This window comes from Anguilla rostrata, chromosome 2 (genome assembly GCF_018555375.3).
Source record: "Anguilla rostrata isolate EN2019 chromosome 2, ASM1855537v3, whole genome shotgun sequence".
NCBI lineage: Eukaryota > Metazoa > Chordata > Actinopteri > Anguilliformes > Anguillidae > Anguilla > Anguilla rostrata.
In genome coordinates, this window is record NC_057934.1 from 27,472,494 (window position 1) to 27,495,966 (window position 23,473).

A 23,473-nucleotide genomic window follows, 5' to 3' on the forward strand; every position below is an offset into this window, starting at 1 on the left:
CCTCTTAAGGCACTGTTCCAGTGTGTAGATGGGCCCTATGGTCTGAATCAAATGTGGACTGTGTCAGTGCCGATAGTAGCCCTACATGGCAATGCATAATTGCCCATAGTAACACCCAGGGATGGAGGGATTCAGTCAGCCAAGAATACTGTCTCATCGCTCACGACCAACCATGATAGACTAATCAGGTGCTCGCAGTCTGCTTGCTCAAGCTGCACATGAAGTGTCTTGCTCTGACTAACAAGTAATTGTAAATACCAGGTATTGGAATAGTTCAGAATGGTCAGGTGAACCACAGAAAAATAAATATTTCACAGGGGCATGACCACCAACATTTAAATGGCCACCATTATAATTATTTGGAAAATTTACTCAAAATACTTTTAAAATTCTTTTTTAATTAGCATTTTTTTCATATTGTAAATTTAAATATTTAAGTATTATAACATAACATAACGACAAGAACAGGCAATTCAGCCTAACAATGCTCACCATTTTCCTGACTAAATTAGTGCTCTGATTACCTACAGACTAGATAGTATCTAACAGCGTATCAAGCCTAGTCTTGAAAATCCCCTGTTTCTGCCTCTGCTACGTGACCTGGCTGGCCTCAATCAAATCACTCCTGAGTCTTCTTTTACTAAGCTTGAAGATGTTAAGCACCTTAAGTCTTTCCTCATAGCTTTTATTTTTCATACCAGGAATCAATTTGTTTGCTCTTCTTTGAAGTTTTTCCAGAGCCGGTTGATGCGCTTCTGTTCGGCATTCAGAGTGCTGAACATCAAATGAGGGTGTCAACGATTAAAACAGCTCGGTTCGGAAAATTAAACATATTTCAATTAATCCTCACCTTGCTGACATACATAATCTTGCATTTTTGGATTTAAAAATTAATTAAAACATAAATTATGTTTTATGTTTTATTATAAATTAAGATGAAATATACAATTGTACAAAGGCATTGCATGCCAGGATGAACTAGTTTTAAAAAAGGTAATTTGCATCTATGAACATTCAGCATTCCATGCATAACCTTTTTCTCAACAAAAGAAGCTGTCATGATATTGCATCAGTTGTTTATTTAAATTATTTTCTTCTGAATAAAGAGAAATAATCTCTTACTGAGTAAGTATGAGGAAAAATCTCTTAGGTTAAGCATTTAATGCATTTTACAACAAAATAATACAATATTTGCTGATCGTATCAAGCTCAAATTTAAATTCAAATTCAGCAAGTTTGGACAGACTAAAAACTAGCCTATTTATAACAGGCAAGACATTATATTGGAGCTATAACATCCAAGCACCAATTTATGTCTTTTCATTTGCAGGGATACTTCATGATATGAAAGTGGCCAGCTGCTAACATGAAAATGGATGTCTCAAAGAATTTTGGCATCTTTAGATTTGCATTCACTGCATAACCTTCTCCTCCTGCAGGTGGCTTCTCTGTGGCTGTTTCAATCTGATCTTAATTGTTGCTTTGTGCTGGGGATTTGAGGTGATAACAATAATAAGTTGCTGCAACCTACATTTGAGACAAAATAAGTGAAATGCATATTTGAAATTGTAAGAACCATTGTGTAGGCTCTAGTCCAGTGGTTCTTAACCTTGTTGGAGCACGAACCCACAGTTCATATGCTCTTCCCGAACCTTCTTAGTAAAAATAGTGTAATAATGCAGACTAGACTGAGGGGTGGACCTCTGCGGCGGAGGCTCCACCGAACCCCTGAGACCGACTCACCGAACCCCTAGGGTTCGACCGAACCCAGGTTAAGAACCACTGCTCTAGTCTATAAATATTTATTTATTTATTTCCTTCAGGATGCCCAGAAGGCTTTTCATAGGGTTTTCCATACTTTGTGCATTTGGCAGATAGTGCAAATGCTGCTAGAACCATGCAGTGCCCTCCAAAAGTATGGTAACTTCAGTGTGAAATCAGTTTTTGCTGTATACTTAAGGCATTTGGATTTGAAATCAACAAATGAATATGAGATAAAAGCATGGCATCAAATTATCCGGCACTATGCCAGATTTCCAGCGTATAGCTGTTTCAAAAATAAATAAATGTGTCTAAGCAACAAATAAATGTAGGTGATCCACAAATAAACGTAGCTGATCCACAAATAAATGTAGAAAAAAGAATGCTTTTTGTCCATTGTAAAGCATATAAATGAGCCCCTTTTGAAGGTTTAAGATGAAAAATTGATATCAGATTTAAAAATAATGCAAAAATATAGTCACACAATGCTGTACAGTACCTAAATGTGTAATAATGAACTCTTGTATGTTTTCTTGTATGGGGATGGGATATGAAAACAATTTTCAACCGTCTGTCATCACTGTTGCATGCATCACAAAAACTATTACATTACTAACGCTTAAATTACAGTGTGAAATATCCACATTATATAATACCACTAACCTATTTAAAGACACTCAATTTAAAAAATAACGTATACCGAAATATTTTGAGCAGTAATACTTACATAGCAATGATGAAATCTTATCTGTTTTCAGTAGGTAGAGACAGAGACAGTAAATCAATGATACAGTTCTGTCTCTGTCTCACTACAGAAAACGATGTCAGCTAGGTCTATCAGCAAACATATGGCTTAGCTATGCCCAGAAGTCCTCAATAATAATAGTATTTTCCAAGAAATGATGAAAAATCGTTCACAACGTTTCGTTAGGTGCAGTGTCTTTTACTGCTACCACAGAATGAATGCGCAAGTGAATGCGATGATAAGAAAATTTTTGGTTACGCTAATCCAGAAGCAAAATTAGACATGTTATACATCGTTAGAAAGCTTATACTATCACCTACTGAATAAATGAATTGTCAATCCAACCAGACTGTAGCCTACTAAAAAGGGTGACAAAGCCGTACGGTAAACAACGCGTGTGGTATTACTCTCAGCTATTTTGGAAGGTACTAAGGCATCACAAATGCATGTATATTTCACAAACGGGTTGTCCAAGACAATATATGACCACTCAGTCTCACAAGGGACATCTCCATGTGTAAAACCAATGGTAAGGTTGTATATTTATTCAATATTTAGTCCCAGATATTGACTGTAGAATGACATGGTATCATTTTTAAAAACTTTGTCTCGTTTATTTAGTTATTCAGTGAGCAGCGTTTTCACTGCTGTATTGGCATCTCTTAGGGCTATTGTCAGGTTTATCTTGTTACTATGACAAAATATGATTTTTGAGTGGTGAAAGAATATTTTTATGAATGCCCAGATAGACAATATTGTCCATTGTGTCATGGGTGGGGGGTGTAGTTGCAGATGAGACGAGAAGGGTCCATCTGCGCTCTGCAGACCGGCCTGAGGCGTGAGCGAGGAAGTGCGCATGCACTTACAAGCGGAAGGAGAAAAACAGAGAGAAAGCGGGGTCCTGTGGCGTGATTAAAGTGATTGGGGTCCTGTGGCATGATTACAGTGGATGACATTCGAATTAAATATACTTTTGTATAACCATGCATAACCATGCATGTCACGATAAAATCCACTGTAAACATTTATTTAGTTTATGAGTGGCTGCCTCCCTTCCCATGTCGACAAAATAAAATGCTGCCAAAGTCAATGTTGCAAGGGATTCAGGGATTGTAGTTTCTTAAAGGAATACCACTATAGAACTCTATACACACATATAATTTTGGAAAATAATAGGCCACTGCATATTTTATCAATCATTAAAAAAGAAACACAATTGTGGAATAAACATAAAAGTATAGGGGGTTGAGGGAACCAGTCTGGACTACGCCTACAAATCAGATACTGGAGAAATGTGTATGTTTTAGTCCTACTCAAAGAGTTCTCTAATATGTCTAAATATATAATAAATATATTAATATAATTCAATACTTAATATGAATATATATAATTGATAATATAAAATGTCTCCAATGTTCACAAACATTACCAACATAAACCTTCTTACAGACACAAAATACAGCAAATACAATCAAAATCTCATGTTCAACTCTAATCTTGTCTATTCATTAGTTTTAGTGGTGGGGCTTCCCTTTTTGTTTTAACGTTAGGATAAGGGTTGAGCCTTCACTATTGTCATTGTGCAATTCAAAAAGATACACCAGTCATGCATTTTCTTATGTTTCCGGTTTTTTTTTTCCAATGGATTATTACCTACCTGAAAAGGCTGCCATTTTTGTCTCTGTTAGCCTACTGATTTGCCCTGTCAGAGTAAGTACACTGTGCTCAAATATCCATACATTTGTTTCAAAAATTTTAACTCTCTGATCTTCTCGTGGAACAAGAGGAGTTGGGATTTCTTTTCCCATTACTGAGAGGACCAGGCTGTCGTTGGTCGGGTGGTACCCTAAAGTTGAAAATAAGAAATGTTTGCACACCTGCTATGGGACCTGGCCTTCATCTTTCAGCCTGTAGATGAAAGACCTGCCCCGCCGACTTGGTTTTCCATCACCACAGACTTTCACGGTCGGTACCTGGCTCACAGTGTAAAACATGAAGGAACGTTTCTCAGGGTATGGCATGTCCCAGTACTTGCCCCAGATTTCTCTCCGTCTGTCCTCTGAAAATTTCTCAGAGCATTTTCTCCTGCATTTGGGGCCACTGGTTCTCTTATTGGTGGTTTATGAGTGGGCTCTGGGGGAGGAGCAAGAGTGGGCTGTGGTACTGTGGCTTGAGCAAGGGCGGACTCTGGTGCAGTCAGTGGCGGAAGGGTGAGGTCTTCTGGGGCTGGAGCAAGGGTGGAGTCTGGTGTGACTGGAGGAAGGGTGGGGTCTGGTGCTGTGGCTTGAGCAAGGGCGGGCTGTAGTGCAGTCAGTGGAAGGGTGGGCTCTTCAGGGGCTGGAGCAAGGGTGGAGTCAGGTGTGCTGGTGATGGGCAGATAATCTATTCTGTAAAGCTCATCATCAGGAAAAATGAAAAAATTCATACAATTGTCTAGAATTGTCCACTCCTTCTCTTCTAGTTCTTCTGCAGGGGACATTTTGGTAGCATTTGGCTGCATTTTGCAAGGAATATCCACGCAAGAAACTGAAATGAATAAAGCAAATAATAATTAGAGACATGTATAGGAAATTAATATTGTATAGGCCTATATAACATATAGGTGGATGACTGTCACTCATCTGTGTTTTTTTGTAAATACATATATAGAATAATGTAGTGTAGGCTAATAGATAGCAATTCACATTAATTAACCTGCACCCCCTGTTATTAATTAATCTTATTATATACACTGTTTTGCGACTTTCAATTCATATGCAACTTTTAGATTATGGCTCAGTTTTTTAATGCACATTACAATTAATCATAATTGACTGTTAATCATTATTATCATATAATAATGATTTGTGAATCAAATGTTGCTATCCTGTCAATAATAATTGTGTACGATCTTCAGCTAATACAGATAAAAGTCTTTCATCCTTAAAGAGTGGAGTTGTACCTCTGCTCAGTATGGATTCCCCTGAGTGCAGTGGGCAAGTGGAGTGAGATACGGAACAAAAATAAATAAATAAGATGGTAATAATTGGGCCATACCCTTGCACAAGACACAAGTCACAAACATGGCTCTATTTCAATCTTTCTTTAGTTCAGTTTTTCACTTCCTGCTTACATTCTCACTGGAATCCATATGGAGCAAAGGTGCACTGCACAACTCCAGTTATTAGGGACCAAAGTGTTTCCTAGTTTTGTCCTAGATTAGCTGGCAAGAGTACTCACTTATTATTACATTTATATATACTTATTATTGACAAAATATTAGAATTTGATTCATGAATTATTTTTCTTTGATAATAAGATGATTACCAGTCAATTATGATTAATTGTCATGCTAATAAAAAAACTGAGCCATAATCTAAAACTTGAACATTAATTGAAAGTCACAAAAAATAAATAACATTAAGTGTGCAGTTTTTGCTTCATAAACATGTGATACCTCTTATGTTTTATGGAAAACTGGTGTTCCTAATATTGTGGCCAGTGAGTATATGTTTAATTACATCATGTTTTTTCCACAAACATTTGATCAATATTTGATTCATCAATGTGAATCTTATCAAAATGGGATAGGCCTAATACCAGTGTTTGATCATTGTACAAGGTATGTTATTATTCTATACCTAGGCTACCAAAACTGCTCCGAGCTGCATAGTCTAGCTGATGGATTGGATTGGATTGGCCAATTGGATACATGTTGACAATTTATCACTGTAAATGGAGTAACGTGAACAAAAACGAAAGGGATTACGGTGGTCACTTTAACATACGGAGCGTCATCTCAAAGACTGAACAACTTGAACATTTACTGACTGACTCTGACCTTGACTATCTGTGTCTTGCGGAAACTTGGTTAACTCCTACAACTCCATTAGCTATATTTAATGTACCAGGTTATAATGTGTACAGACGAGATGGAAGTAAAGGGAAGGGGGGCGGGGTTCTGATCTATGTTAAAGAGAGCATTCAAAGTAAACAAATTGAAATCGCTGACAACACCCTGGAGTGTGTTGGGGTCACCATTACACTAGCCCCTGAAATGTCATTTGTTGTACTTGCAGTTTATTGACCACCTACTGCTACAAATGTTTTCTTCGATCATTCATCTGAAATTCTCAAACGCTATGATGGTGAAGAAGTACTTCTCCTTGGAGACTTCAATTTAAACTGGCTAGATAGAGCACTTAGAAAGAGGCTAAAGGATGTCACCAAAATATTTCAGATGACACAAATGGTAAATAAACCTACGGGACTAACAAATTCTTCCAAAACCCTACTGGATTTGATTTTTTACAAATAAAGCAGACAGAATAACAAAAATATATAACTTAATCACTGGTCTTTCAGATCAGAATCTTACATTAGCAGCTAGAACGTTGACACACGATACAGGAATCAAAATGAAATTGAAAAGAATTCCAATATCTTTTTCATTCCAAAAAAGATCTAGAGCTCTTTGAGAACGAAATAAAGCAAACTAAATGGAATGACACTATTGCAGATAAACAGTGTGAGAAGGCGTGTGATGATTTAATGTAAGCTTTCAAACAGATTCTATTAAAATATACCAAAACAATGGCCCGGAAGTTTAATGTAAAATTGAGTTTGCCTTGGTCTAATAGTAACCTATGGGATCTAATGAGAAAAAGAGATGCTTCTATGAAAAAATCCCTAAAATCAGGACTGAATACTGATCGTTTAATTTATAAAGGACTGAGAAATAAAGTCACGATGCAACTTAGGCTAAAGCAAATTTTTTTCTGGAAATCATTAAAGAAGCAAAAGGGAATAGTAAAAAATTATGGAGAAGCATTGATAAACTAACTGGAAAGGAAAAAATCCAAATGTGGTAGCATACAGCTCAAAATAAATGGTACTCTTCAAAATGATAGCTTAGATGTTGCAACAAATTTTAACAATTATTTTATAAATTCTGTCCTGGAATTGGGTCAGAATTTTACACAAACTCACCTTTCTCAAGCTTCAGTTTATGACAGATCTGCATTAATTTTGACACCTACAAATGAAACAAAGATAAACAAAATCCTCTCAACCCTATCAAACAGCAAAGCAAAAGACATATATGGTCTTGATACTGCATTTCTAAAAAAAAAAAAAAGAAAAAAATAGAGAAAATGTAACCACTCCTATAACTCCAATAATAAACAAGTCAATTAATGAGAGCACTTTTCCTAGTGCCTTGAAACCGGCTATAATAACCCCTGTACACAAATCCGGAGATAAGCAGGAGGAAAGTAATTATAGACCTATCAGCATACTCCCCGCCATTTCCAAGGTCACTGAAAAGGTAGTAGCAGAACAATTGATTGCGCACCTTGATTCCAAGGCCCTTTTACACCCTATGAAATTTGGATTCAGAAAAAAACATTCAACTGAAACGGCATGCTGCTACTTCCTTGAAGTCCTTAAAGCAAACCTAGATAAAGGAGGGGTGGTGGGAGCAGTCTTCCTCGTCCTGCGTAAGGCTTTTGACACAGTAAATCATCAAGCACTACTCAACAAGCTGGCTAACTATGACCTTTCCATAACTACACAAAACTGGATTAAATCATAAATAAATGGCCGACAACAGTGTCTGCAGATAAACAATAAATTATCACCTCTAAAAGCCTGCACCATGGGAGTGCCACAAGGCTCAATTCTAGGACCATTGCTTATTAGTATATACATCAACGATCTCCCATCTGTATGCAATGATGTTGAAGTCTTGATGTATGCAGATAACACCGTGTTATACACCCATGGGAAAAACGCAATAGGAGTCGCCACAAAATTATCAAAGGAAATGGAAAATGTTGCTAAATGGCTAAATGACTCCTGTCTTACTTTAAATGTCGGAAAGACTGTAACTGTATTTTACCAATAGATACAAACTTAGAGACTGTCCTGACATCTGCGTAAATGGACAAAAAATTAAAAATGTGGATGAATTTAAATACCTGGGTGTCACTCTTGATCCAACTCTTGAAGCTCCTCCTCCCTTGAGGAACTTTGTCACACTCAGCTCAGAAAAAACAACACAAGCCACTAGGTCATCCTAGTGCAGAATTCCACAACGCAAGACCTCCCTTGGCAAATCATCCTTCACTTTTATGGCCATAGAACAATGGAATAATCTTCCAACAGAACTAATAACATCTACAGATTTTCACACTTTCTCCTGTCCGACAAAACATTGGAGCCTTACACAACAAACTTGCATACATTAGTAAATTATTATGGTGGGGGGGGGCGCTTTGTTTTAGGGTTGGGATGTGGGGATGACTGTGTTTGTATGTTCTTACTATCTTTGTATTTTGTACTTTGTTTTTTAATGTCCTTTCTATTTTACTGTTTAATGTACTTTCTATTGTACTGTCTTACTTACCTGCCTGGGGACCACGGGTGGAAATTAGCAAATTGCTATAACCCGGTACATTACATCTCTCCTTGTTTTATATAAGGTTAATGTTCTTTGTACACTGTCCCTGTTCAAATAAACTAAATAAAAAAATGTATTGTTTTTCTGATATGAGAAATGTAGACACAGATGACATCGATCAAACAAAATAGTTTTGCATGTGGGAGGTTAATGTTTTGCAACCAATTTATTGAGTGCAATGTTTACTAATGCAACAAATAGTAAAGGATACAAGACTTGTGTTTCGGTTTGAATTTGGATGAATGCCAGAGTAGGATACTCAAGAACGACTCATGTTATGGATTTAACGTGTTGAACGCCAGCGAGTAATGCTCAAAATTCATGTTGTGGATTTAACTTCTCAGAGACGTTGTTTGTGGATTAGTGCCGGAGCACAGTATTTCAATATGACGTCATCAACGCAAAACTGGCAGCCTGGCAGGAATCTGAATTCAATTCAAGTGACAGTACAGATGAACTGCCATAACTTTGTAAAAATGTTGGACGCAGTCTTTTATTTTCAAAATCTGAGAAATATACAGCACATTGTTTTATTTTTAAGCACTAACATGCATTGTGAAATTTCAAAACAATACGACTACATTGCATAATTTCTCAGAAGAACTCAGATAAATGGCTACATATAAACTGCATTAACATTGCAACAAAGGATTTTTTATGCCTATGGGTGTCTTCAAGAACTGAGAAATAGGCACAGCGTATTGGCACATGAAAGTTCACTGCCATCGGAAAATTTCACTGCCATCAGTAAATTTAATCTTATCTGCCGATAAGCCAATTGCAGTCGACAAGGCAAATATCGGCCGATACCGATACTCGACCAATATATCGGTGCACCCCTAGTTTTCTAGCTGAGATAATGATTAGCTAGACCACGTGTATACACATTTCTGACCAAAACAACGGCAGCAGTAGTGGGGCGGAATTAGATTATGGATTGTAGCATTAACTAATGATAAATGAAGTCCATTATCATGGGCTAAACTTACCGTTAGTTAGTTAACGGTTAACAAATACATTAGCTAAAGGTTTGTACTTTCAATAAGGGTACTAAATAATGAAAAGTTAATTGAATGCTTTGTAAATGGATTTGTACATCATTAATTAATGTTAACAACTATATACATTAGTTAATGCCAATTCACGTAACATTATTGTAAAGTGTTACCAAGATACCATTGCTTTTGAAATTCAGAAGGTTCCATGAATTACGAGCGATTGTTTTATTTCAGTGTGGCTTACCTTCATGCTGCTCTTTCTCTTTGTTGTTCTCCTTCTGCTTGTAAGCGCATGCGCACTTCCTCGCTCACGCCTCAGGCCGCACTTCCTCGCTCACGCCTCAGGCCGGTCTGTGAGACTGCAGATGGCTGCTGTTGGATGAGACTGCAGGGAGGGGGTGCACGTTAAATGAACAACCAGAGCGACGAAACTCCGTATTCGGCATAGTTGTCGTGTATCGTCTGATGAAACTAAAACAAAGCATTTCTGTTTTTAACTCATACTTTGGTTGCAGTAGCACTGAATGTCTGAGTGCACGCCAGCATGCCGACCACTAGGGGCTTTTCGCTAAGAAGTTAAAATAGAAATGTGTATATAACTGAGATACACTGGCAATCTCAGTCTTTACACACTTAAGCCGAATTTGTGCAACATTTACCTGTATTTGTCATTCTAAAATGTGTTCGGGATGTTTCTGGGCGTGGTGCGCTTTTCTCTGTGGGGACGGGTGGGCGTGGCCACAGAGCCTGTGGTTTGGGATCAGATTCAGTGTTTGTTGCTTGTCAGCTGCTGCAATGACAGATGTTAAAAAGCCTAGAAACAGCGAAGCAAAAACACAGGCAAACAGGGCTCATTCAAACACTATTAGCCCATAGTTAGCCGACTGTTAGCCAAGTTTTCATTAGTGGGAAAAACCAGAATAAGCACTCTGCACAATGTTTTACTTTCTTATTTTTTATAAATTTAGAGCCCAATGTGGGCCCGCCCCAGTTTGGAATGGCCACTTTTTCTGCAACAATGGCTGTGTACGTGCACAAACCCACTGCAGATTAAGGAGAGTATCAATATCCATGGTTCTCCAAAATTCATGGTGTCGCACGCTGTTTCTTGTCAAACTACAGACTACAGCTAAGCTTGCATAGAGTTGAACACAGGCTGTGTCCGAATAGTCAAAAAAATTACATCCTATGTCTTTTCCTAACCACTTTTCCTTGACCTCGATGGAAAACGTCATGAGGTTAAGGAAAGATGTGAAGGAGAATTCAAAAGGAATTAGGAAAAGACAACCGCGGTGCTAAGAGAATCCGACTGCACTTACACTAGGCTATATGCGACGGCGGATGTTATTGACGTGGGTCTGCCGTGGTAAAACTACAATGTTCTGAAGATGGACTACTAAAAGCGAATCTTAGATACTTCGCCCCGTGCATTCATACCGTGTTTAATGCAGGCAATATAAACATGGACAACCAGGTGAAAAATATTACTTCATTACCAAGGTTGTAATTGAAATAAAAAAGGAATATTGGCTACCAGTCACAAAAGTGAAACAAAATGGTTGTCACATTGAGAATGGTTGCTCATGCTCACCCTCCTGTCCACTCTTATTTATCGACATGAATCCCAATTAGTATGATTGTATGAAAATAATTCATTAAATGTAATGCAAGATAGGCATAACATGTTGGGCCTACAAATTTACTACTGTACATATCATCATTCATAAGTTTCAAACATGTTGAATTAAAAACATCTGGCTAAAAACGTCTCATATCCCTTTTTCTTGTAAGACAGACCTCTGTGTTATGGTTATTATGCTGATTATGATCTGATTATAAGCCTATGCATATAATAGCTTAAGAACCACGACACAATGGTGCTTCGCTTTAAATGTTGCTGCTGTAAGGAATTGTGGGATGGCATTATCTCCTTTCCTTTCGTAAAAGGACGTCCAGTGTGCCCTATGCTAAAGGAGATAAGATAGGAAGCATTGAAGCACCTTTCCTTAGCATTTGGAGAATTCGAACAGCTCTCATCATGGCTGCCACTTAGGTACTTCCGGGTCATTTCACTCAGTTAGGAACCTTCCTAAGCAAAAAAGACTATTCGGACGCAGCCAAAGACTTTTCATATGTGGCTTTGGCTGCAATCTACAGGCCCGCAATCAGCTAGCAGGGGTCATTAGATACTGATGCACACGGAACCTTATCTGACTGAACCCCCATCCCCTGGGTGACAGAATCGTCAATTATATTATCGCCCTATGGAACTAATGGCCACAGTCTGCACTGGTACAGTGTGGTGCCCCAAAATTAGCCATTCAGCAGTCCCCTCCACCAGGTTTTCCACTGTCTGACTTGTGAGGCTTCTGACAAGAAAAAATGTATCAAGATATCCTCTGTAAAACAACATTTAGACAGAAGGGTCTTTCAAATTTTAAGGTCCAGGAAACTGAAATCTGAATTCTTTGCTGTTGTGTTGGTTTAATACTTTGCAATAGCATATGGCCCAAAACAACAAAACAAAAACAACATAGCAAGGTCTCTGCTGAGTTTGGCTTGCCAGGTTTTCAGTGGGCTGGGTTAGCTGGGCTGCAGTGAATGTCACTAAGAACCTATGACCAGTGAAATCCTTTCTGCTTGTAATTTTTAATGAGAGACACAGTCAGATAAAATATGCCACAAATGCCACACATTAATTTACAGTCATTGCTGGAAAATGTGAATGCACTGGCAGTAAATTTACATTGACTGCCCTGCGTAGCAATTTAGAGTGTGGACTCAGTATGTTATCATCTGGCTCTTCAACATCATATGTGTAATTGTAATATGTTTCGACTGCCATTTTTGTAACTGTTGGCGATGAGAAACTGTTTATATATGACGTTTCACCTACACAAATACATGCCAGCCCTGTCCTTGTCTGCTGAACAAGTCATGGTAATCTAATAATTTTTTTTTTAAGTTAAAGGTTATAATTGGTTAAAAACTTGAAAGAAAAATTAAGCAGACAATCAATTGTAACTTCTTGGGAATATAACCACAATTTGAATCCAGTTTCCCAGACCATTAAAAGACCATTTTAAGCTTTGGTTTGCAAATGGCCCTAGTGGATATTTGGATATTAATTATACTGGTAGATTTAACATGGACAGTGTCCCTTGTTGTTTTGGTAGGACAAGTTAATAGATAGGTTAGATATGGTTTTCAGACTAAAACAGATTGAGCTTAATGGCCCACATACACCCTCCTGCCTGTTACACACAGGGGTGCTCAACAAACATGCATAAAAATATCAAGATTACAATGTGAAATATTATTGTACATATAAACAAAATACACTGTAATAAAAAGTACAAAGCCATAGCGATTAGTCATAATATTGATCATCACAGTAATCACGAATAAGATTGAAAACTCACAAAATCAGGCACTGTTAATAGAGAGTTTATGTAAGTCAGGTGGTGGCTACTTGGCTGCTCTTGCTCGATTGCTTGTGTCTGACTTCCTGTTTGTGGTGGAAAGAGCGAGGGGAAAGAGTCTGGTGTTGTTTGGAAGTAAAAAAAAAAAACCCATATTATGAGTAAGGTAGGACGCTTTTGCTCCTAAGGTGAAAATCCTTGTCATTTGGGAACTGGGGTAATTTCCCACTTTTTTCCCCTGTTAAGTACGTGGCTAGAAAGCTAGCTGGTTAGCGATTTCGGCCACCTTCTTGGAGAGCAGTGGTCAGTTTTGTGGTTTTTTTGCCCCCTCAGGAGCTAGATATAATTGTAGTTAAATAGTTTACCTTTATTGTAACGTGCTAACATTAGCTGTAGTTTATTATAATCTGGTCCTGGGTAAATTTAGGTTGTATTTTGTTCTGAGATATAAATAAAATATTTAGTTATGCATATGGGAAATAAAAACATTAGGCAGGATTACTCTATGGGAGGAACAAAACTGGAATGTGCTCAATTTGAAAAACACTTGGTAATGGTTGTTCAAAGTCTTTCAGGTTCTAGGCACTGTGCTGTAGCAGTAGAAAATGCCAACAGAATGCTGGGATATATAGCCAAAAGTATTGAGTATAAATCCAAGGAAGTTATACTTATCTTATACAGTACATTTGTTAGACCATACTTGTATTGTGTGCAGTTCTGGGGACCTTACTACAAGAAAGACATAGGTAAATTCTGTACAGACATTAAGAAGAATTGTTTGATGAAGAGAGAAGTCAATGTGTGGAATAGCCAACCAGGTCACGTAGTAGAGGCAGAAACTGTGGGGATTTTCAATACCAGGATTGATACGATGTAAGGTACTATATAGTCTGTAGCAGACATGGGTCAAATACGTATTTGTTTTGGATTCAAATACTTTTCTACGCTTTACTGATCTTTTCTGGTGTACTGGAACCAATTAAATACTCTCAAAAAGTGCAAACCCACCTTTCTGGTCATATTGGCAGGCTCAATTACACCATGTAAGATCAATAGAGCTCAGAAAATTTGAATCCAAAACATACGTATTTGACCCAGGTCTGGTCTGTAGGAAATCAGAGCACCGGGTCAGGAAAATGTTTGCATTTTGTTTGGCATTTTTTGGCTGAATGGCCTGTTCTTATCATTATGTTATGTTATGTTACCCTTTGAAAGGTAAGAAGTCGCTTTTTTCTTTTTAGAAAAGCATCACTTTTTGAGATAGAAATTCTATTTATGTACATACAAATGCTCGTTTTAAAGTGCTCCTAAGAATGCTTTCAGCTCAGTGGAAGTAACGCTTCAATTTTTTTTCCTAGCATGTGTGCAAAGAGTAGATTGATTGCTTATGGCTCGGAGGGGGATTCTAGTGACATCATTTCCATTACTGTAGTATTAGCTATTGTTTGACGTGTTGCAGATAGTTATTGGATTATAAAATACTATAATCATTAACCCGAGGTGTCAGTTTCAACCTTCCTTTGAGGGACGGGACTGCCTTGTTATTTCTTTTGTTATCTCTAGTGGTATCAAGACATCGAGACAGGGTTTTTGCATCAAAGGCCCTGTTCAGACCTGGCATTAAAATGCGTCTTGGGTGATCCAATCCGACCACAAGTGGACAGCTCTAACTACAGGTGTGAATGCACCCAAGACGCATTGAGGACGCATTGAGATCCGATCACTCAGACCACATTCGTAGGTGGTCTGGGTCGTATATGGCCACATTCTTTTAGCAGTGTGTACACAAATGCATCCTGGGCCACACTGAAGGACCGCCTAGTCAACTGACATCCTCTGCTAAAGTGGAAGTACGTACTCATTCGCGCGCCAACGGCGTCATATTAAAGTGTTTTTAAAGGTCTTTGCGAACTTCTTCTCCTTTTAATTTCCAGCATACTAGGTACAGGTGATGCATTGCTGCCTCCCGCTGTTTAAAAACAACAATGCATTTGGTCTTTGCAAACAGAAATGATGTACGTGTTTATTTGCATATTGAGCGGGGAACTGAGATCCGATCACAAGTGGTCACTCTAGACACTTGTGGAGACGCATTCTGATGCCAGGTTCGAACTGACATCCGTCTCGACTGAATCTAGACACAATCTGGATATATCTGGATACAAAGCACAGGTCTGAACAGGGCCAAAGTGTGAAGAGTCTAAGCTTTACAACAATACATGGGTTATAGTGCTGCACCTTGAATCAATGACCGATATAATAATTTAAGACTATTATTTTTAAATGCCAGCGTCTAATTTCATGGTGATTAGGGTTTAAGGGTTTAATTCGCTGAGTGTGGGAAAATGTTGATTATTTATTCAAGCCTGCTGTACCTGAACATAGTGTGAGGTATGACGCATGATCTATAGTCAGTTGGCTTAAAAAATCTTTTTTTTTAATCAGTCAGTATAGTGTACAGGCAGAATGCCCAGGGGAAGCTCCAGCCATTTCACATCAATTCACCCCATTGTCTGGAAAGGAATGCTAACTGTTACTGAGTGGTGCATAATTAACTGTATCAGTTGGAGTTTCAGGCGGAATATAGGCTACCTCATTACTGACTAACATCTCCGTTTCTCTCTCTCAGAGAATCCATGCATCAGGTTTGTTACTGTTGGAGACCATCCTGTTTGGATCGGTGCTTCTGTACTTCCCTGTGAGTCTAATGATCTATTTAATATAAGAATATTTTACTCTCTGTGAGATAACAGTGCTATATCAGATGAACTGTGTATCAAAATATGCAATGAGCAATTTTCTGCATGTGAGGAAGGTGGGGATGGAGGTGGGGCAATTTTTTTATCCTCAGTCTTTATTATTATAGAATATTATAGATTATAGAATAAAAATAATTTTATCCTGAAAATGTCATCAGTGTTGTACAGTAATAAGACTACATAATTATAACCAGTTTCAAATGAGTATCCCTCATCAAGTAAGGCCAGAGTTGCGCAAATGTATTGATGTTTCGTAGCAAATTTGACAAATCTGTAGAATGGACTCCCACATCTGCAAAAGGTTTCCCAGATCTGTAGAATGGATTCACAAACCTGTAAATGAATGTGAGAATACGCAATAGAAGTTTCAAACTTGTACAAAGTCAACTTAGTAATTACAACCTCTCAAATCTTACAAAATCTTGACTTTTGCACCATTTTGCATCTTGGACAAAAGATTTGTAAACTTGTAAAATGGGATTCGTAGTTGTGCCAAATCCTAAGATAAAAAACTCAAAACAGGCAAGGAACTCACCCGTGGAAAGCCACCATGTTCTGTAATATTTCTTCAGGGAACAATAATAACGGATAACTACGTCAGAGTCTGCAATATATGCAGTGGCCAATTTAGAACAATGTTAATGTATTGCTGCATTGAAATAATTTACCAATATTTGGTAGTGTTAGCTGTAGCAATAATTTGGAATCTGGAACAGGTTAGTTCTATAGCTAGCTAACGTCAATTCTTGCTAATTCCGTCATGAGTGTTAGCAATTACAATTCCTAAATCAAACCTGATTTAGATGGAATATCCTGTCCTAGATTGCGCACTCTGTTATCGGTTATCTTGTTCCCTGTATAAATATGACATGGTGTTTCTCCTAAAATTAAATCTCTTTTTAGAGTTTTTTATTTTAGGATTTGGCAATAGACAACAGGTTCACTTCTTAAAAGTAATGTAATGGCAGTATAGCATTATTCTGAATACACTTGTCTGATTGGTTGGAAGAAGCATTGACCCTCCTCATCAGATCATTAGCATTAGCACCACTACGAATCCCATTTTAGAGGTTTTCAAATAGGTACACAGCAAAATTTTGTTTAAAAGTCGAGAGCTTGTAAGGTTGATTTGAGAGGTTGTAGTCACTGAGTTGCCTTCGTAAAAATGTTTGAAACTGTTATTGCATGTCTCACAATTTACAGATTTCTGAATCTATTCTACAGATTTGTGACTTTTGCTCCAAAAATACATCCATATTTATTCACTTCTTGATGCACACACACACAGTACTAGTAAACAGGGGAAAGGGTATCTATTCATTTAGTTACTTACAACTTGATTAAGTCCACCACCTAGCCATTGTTTATTTACCATGCTAGAGAGACAAAACCTTTTCCAATTCCAAAACAGCCTCATAACTACCGTGTCCTCAAAATACGTACTGTCTGCTAAATATGCTGCCTAATGTTTAGTGCATATTTTTAGAACGCACTGGGCAGTATTTGAAAAATGTCCTCCATTCTATTTTCCAATGGTACTGAAAAAGTGTTGTAAGACAGCTCAGCCTTCAAGTTATAAGGCTTCGCCTCTTCCACTCTGACTTATGGGACCCAAAGGTGGCTCCACCTCTTTCTCTCTGTGGAACCTCCTAAACAGTAGTTTGCTTCATAAAAATTGTGCTTTTGAATACACTCGAAACATTAGAAAGAAATATATCATGCAGGGATTTTAAGTACACTCCATGTAGACTGCTACTTACCATTCTCATCTGTACTCAACTTATACTCAATAACAGGCAAGTAAGCTGTTTCGGACACAGCCATTGTTTGTTCTTAGAGTGTGCACTGAGGCTGTGGAATACACAAGCCAGCTCGCTTCTGATTGGCTGGCTATAATAAATTCTGTTTTCTGCACTGGAGGTCTGCAACAGCATCAGTCAGAACAGCCATAACTGGAGGAATAATATCAAATACATTTAAAAAAATGTTGTTTTATACCTACTGACATATTCACCACTAGATTAGTTTCTGACACTGTTGTTTCAGGTTGGTAGGGCACACGATTCTACAGTTTCCTCAGAATTGATCTTTTCAAGACTTGCAACAATCACTCTATCACAGTATCACTATGTGCAGCCCAGACCCACTCACTAGACATTTACACTAATCTCTGAGGAATGGCATCTGCGGGAGGGAATTCTTTTAGTCCCCAGGCCATTTTAAGTTGTTGTATTGCCATTCACAATAGCCAGGTTATTCACATATTCTGTGGTAATGGACCCAGAATATTAGCATGTTCTGTTATTTCACAAACGATTTGGATATTTTTAGCAAGATTTGCATAAAGTTTAATGTGGTTGTCAAATTTCAAGTGAGCTTGTGACCAAAAGTGTCTAAATATATTCACTCCTCTCTGTCAAATTCTTCAGGTCTTCATCCTGTACTTTAAGCCCAGTACCTTCCGCTGTATCTTACTTCGCTGGGTTCGACTGCTGGGTTTCGCCATTGTGTATGGCACTGTGACACTGAAGATGTACCGGTCTGTATTTTCTATTTTTCTCTACCCCTTTCCAGTTAATATCTTTTTCATTATGTGGCAGTCTTACAGGGGTAAACAGTAAGGTAGAATATTTAGAAGTCCAATACAGTTTGTGTGTCATACTGTGATTTCAATGAAAACGATACGGATGGTGTGGTACTATTGCCTCATAGCAAGAACGTCTGGAGCTGGGGCCTTTCTGTGTGAAATTTACATGTTCTTCCAATGGATGGATGGAAGAAAATGATAGTGTGATAGTGCAGTTTGTCCTTCAGTGCATTACGATGCATTATACCTATGGATGGTATAATGGTGCTGTGGGCTATGTTCTGTCAGTGACAAGACAGTGATTGAGATTAGATATATGTTTCTGTTTCTGAAGAGTCTTGAAGGTGTTCCTGTCACATACGGCCCAGAGGGTCTCTTACATGTCCAGCATGCAGCTGTTGAGGCAGCTGGGTGTTATTATACTGACGGTCAGCTGGTTCTTGTCTGCCTGGACGGCTGGAGCACTACAGAATCGTGACCGCAATGTTCCCTTGCTGATAACCTCCACCACATCGGAAGGACAGAGCTTCACCTTGTGTGATCTGGACCGATGGGACTACATGATGGCTTTAGGTGAGTGTAATTATTTTTCTATTGCCAGGATAATTTTCTGGCAACTGATAGTGGGGGGCCAATCCTGTCTTTATTTTCTTGTAATATAAAATATTGCAATATTTTCCAAAAAGAACACTGCAATAGGTATACATAATATGTACATACAGTCCCCTCCAAAAGTATTGGAACAGCAAGGTCAATTCCTTTGTTTTTGCTATACACTGAAGACAATTGAGTTTGAGGTCAAAAGATGTATATGAGATGACAGATCCGAATTTCAGCTTTTATTTCCTGGTATTTTTATCTAGATTTGTTAAACAACTTAGAACATATCACCTTTTGTATCAGACAACCCAATTTTTGAGCAAAGGTATTGGAACATGTGACTGACAGGTGTTTCTTGTTGCCCAGATGTGTCCTGTTAGATTGATTGGTTAAACAATAAATAGTTCTGAATGTCTACTCTTGGTTTTAGCCTTGGGTTTTGCCTGTGAAAACTGCATTTGTGTTATAAAAGATAAACTAACATGAAGACCAGAGAGCTGTCCTTGGGAGAAAAGCAAGCTTAGAAAAGAGGGGAAATCGATCAGAGCCATTGCACAAGCATTGGGGATAGCTTGTACGACAACCTGGAACGTCCTGAAAAAGAAAGAAACCGCTGGCGTACTGAGCAACAGATATCGAACAGGTCGACCAAGGAAAACAACACCAGTTGATGACAGAAACATTGTGAAAGCTGTGAAGAAAAACCTCAAAACATCAGTCAGTGACATCACAAAAAATCTCCACAGGACAGGGGTGAAGGTATCTCAATCAACCGTTCGAAGAAGACTTAGAGAGCAGCAATATAGAGGCTATACCACAAGATGCAAACCACTCATCAGTAGTAAGAATCGGAAGATGAGATTACAATTTGCAAAGAAGTACAGAGATGAGCCACAAAAGTTCTGGAACAAAGTTTTATGGACTGATCAGACCAAGATTAACCTCTACCAAAGTGATGGAAAGGCCAAAGTGTGGAGAAAGAAGGGATCTGCTCATGATCCAAAACATATAAGCTCATCTGTGAAGCACGGTGGAGGAAGTGTCATGGCTTGGGCTTGCATGGCTGCTTCTGGAGTGGGCTCACTAATCTTTATTGATGATGTAACTCATGATTGGAAGCAGCAGGATGAATTCAGAAGTCTACAAAAACATTATGCCTGCCGACTTAATGCGTCCAAACTAATTGGGAGGAACTTCATCATGCAGCAAGACAATGACCCAAAACACACTGCCAACACAACAAAGGATTTCATTAGGGAGAAAAAGTGGAAGGTTTTAGACTGGCCAAGTCAATCACCAGACCTTAACCCAATTGAGCATGCATTTCACCTCCTGAAGAGGAGATTGAAGGGAAAAACCCCCCGAAACAAACAACAACTGAAAGAGGCTGCAGTAAAAGCCTGGAAAAGCATCACAAAAGAAGAATGCAACAGTTTGGTGATGTCAATGGGTCGCAGGCTTGACGCAGTTATTGCAAGCAAGAGATATGCTACCAAATATTAAGTGTTATTTGCTTTCATTTACTTAAATACTCTCTGTTCCAATACTTTTGCTCACCTAAAAATTGGGTGGTCTGATACCAAAGGTGCTATGTTCCAAGTAGTTTAACACATCTAGGTGTAAATACCAGGAAATAAAAGCTGAAATTCTGAACTCTTGTCTCATGCTCATCTTTTTATCTCAACCCCAAATGTATTCAGTGTATTGCAAAAACAAAGGAATTGGCCTTGCTGTTCCAATACTTTTGGAGGGGACTGTATATTGTTTAATGGTACTCTTCTCCTTTACTGAGCCACAGTAGTTTTTACAGCGGCTAATGTCTCAGGGCCTATCACTGAGGGACAATTAAAGTGAAAAAATGTCACAAAGGTAAGTTCAAACTAAAAACGTGTTATTGAAATGCCAAGTATCTTAATAAACTATGAAGTACTTAATCTGGCATGATTTTGCCCTCAAAAAGTGGATGAGACAAAAAATAAATATAAGTCCTGAGCTATACAAATTGTTGAACTCAAAATATTTAATAATGTGTACTTTAATAATAATTCAGTGAAATCAAACTAGGTAACAATTAAAAAAGATATATAAATTCATTTCTGAAACATTTTTTTCATTTGGTTCAAGCCTGGAAACCGAAATAGCCAATTGCATCATTTTGTGGCCAATTAACCTTTTCTTTAGCTGATTTTGAGGTATGCGTAAGATTATTGTCCTACTGGATTCAGTTGTGGCCAAGTTCTTCCTGGCAGATGGACCCTGATTCTGGGTCAAAGTATCTTGATCAAGATTGGGATGGCAGGTATGCCATCCAGCCAAGTTACGCCTTATGCCATACAATACATAGAATACTTCTTTATCCCCATGGGCACATTTCCCTCGCAGCATGTTACATTCACATTTACAAACAAACATTTATACCAAAAAACATACAATCATTCATGCAATAGAAAGGCTGGGCAGCTAAATACATACATACCAATACAAATTGGACATACTGACGCCTATTCCATCAATATTCACTCTTACAAACCCATCCACACATGTTTGGCCTGTCCATGTACTGTATGCTTATACACACAGGGCCAAGTGACTTCAAACAATTGAGGAAACATTGGGTAGCATTGCTTTGGAATACAGTATTTATTTATTTAATTTCGGTGAGGCAGGATTGTTTGTAGTACAGTAACTTGGCGTCATTTTGATATCAATACTTTTAATGGCAGGCATAGATTTTGCCAGTTTGAATGAATGAGTGATAGTGTATGTCTTGTATGTATGAGTAACTTGGCATTTTTGAAAATATGAAAAAATGAAAACAATTTCTAACAATAGGTCAGAAAATATCACTTATAAGACTATATCAAATATACAGTATTAAGGCCACAGTTTAAAGGTGGGTGGACTTCTTCAGTACCCAATTGAAGTTAGCAAGAACACAGCAGCTTTCACATTAAAACAAACGAACAAAAAAATCCTCACTCACATATCCTCATATAGCCCTATGTATTGAAAATGTCAAAACTCAAAACCAGTGTCAGTGGGTGGACTTCTTCAGTAGCCAATTGAAATTGAAGCGGCTTTCACATTATTAAAACAGTACTTTACTGAAAACCAGTGTCAGAAATAACATTTTAAATATTGCCTAGCATTGCTGCCCTTTAAAATACAATTATGGGGGGGGGGGGGGGGTGGAATGTCTGAGTATATGAACATGCCCCTGAATTTTTTTAGTAAGCAAAGGCAAAGATTGCCCAAATTGCCTACATCTGCTCAAAACATCCAAAGGTGCTTCTTCTATTGTCTTTACAAGAAACAAATTCTGCCTTCCTGTCCAACATTCCTGTCAAGCTTTTTCTTGTGAATATGGCACACAGCCACACTGTTCAGGCGTGCTTGTGTCATAGTGCTCCGGAGCCATGTCTTCAGCCTCCGGAGCCCACTGAACCCTCTCTCCGCTTCAGCTGATGACACCGGGACAACAATAAGCAATCTCACAAGTGCTTCAACTTGATCAAAGAGGCCACGGACCTGCGGACACATCCCCTGAAGAATACCAACAACGTCACTGCTGGACTGGAAATTATGCTTGGTTCTGAACATTGTTAGTTGTATCTTCAGGCATTCTGGATTGAGCTCTGGGTACTTTTGCACAACATCATGTACCTCTCCAGTTGACTTGCTCCAGATTTCTGATCATTCGCATTCCTTCCTGCTCAAATCGTTCTCTAATCTGCATATCCACAACATCAAGGACTTTGTAGAACTCTGTTCTGTAATACTCACAGGGGGATGCATGTACATGTAGGTGGCCTATGGACACGTGGAGATGCAATTAGAGTTAGACCAAGCATTTCACACATCTGTGATGCTTTGGTGTGAACAGTTTGGAAACTATCTGGGTTTCTTTTTTTTTTGCAAAAGTGTCTTTTACAGAGGCAACAGCAGAAAACATGCCATCTATAGTCTGTGTTTTGCGCTGGAGGGAAACATTGAGTCTCTCCAACTCCTCTGTTGTCTGTAAGGCAAGCAAAAGACCAAGAACAACATTTCCCTGCTGAAATTTATCATACAAGCCCTGTGCCCTGCCTGCTGCATCTGAGTCACCTGTTGCCCTCTCACTCAAAGCACACAATACACGCTCATATTGGTTCAGCACAGCATG

General features: G+C 38.3%; 1 protein-coding gene across 3 annotated transcripts in view; it reads left to right on the forward strand.

Moving 5' to 3' along the window:
* gpr179 (G protein-coupled receptor 179) overlaps positions 1-23,473 on the forward strand; it is a 170,863-nt gene that overhangs the window by 93,441 nt on the left and 53,949 nt on the right. For all 3 annotated transcript variants that reach the window (XM_064321447.1, XM_064321448.1, XM_064321450.1), the window contains 3 exons: positions 15,995-16,063; positions 18,554-18,663; positions 19,046-19,284. In XM_064321447.1, the coding sequence (XP_064177517.1) occupies positions 15,995-16,063; positions 18,554-18,663; positions 19,046-19,284 (418 nt within the window). The remainder of the gene's footprint in view (positions 1-15,994; positions 16,064-18,553; positions 18,664-19,045; positions 19,285-23,473) is intronic.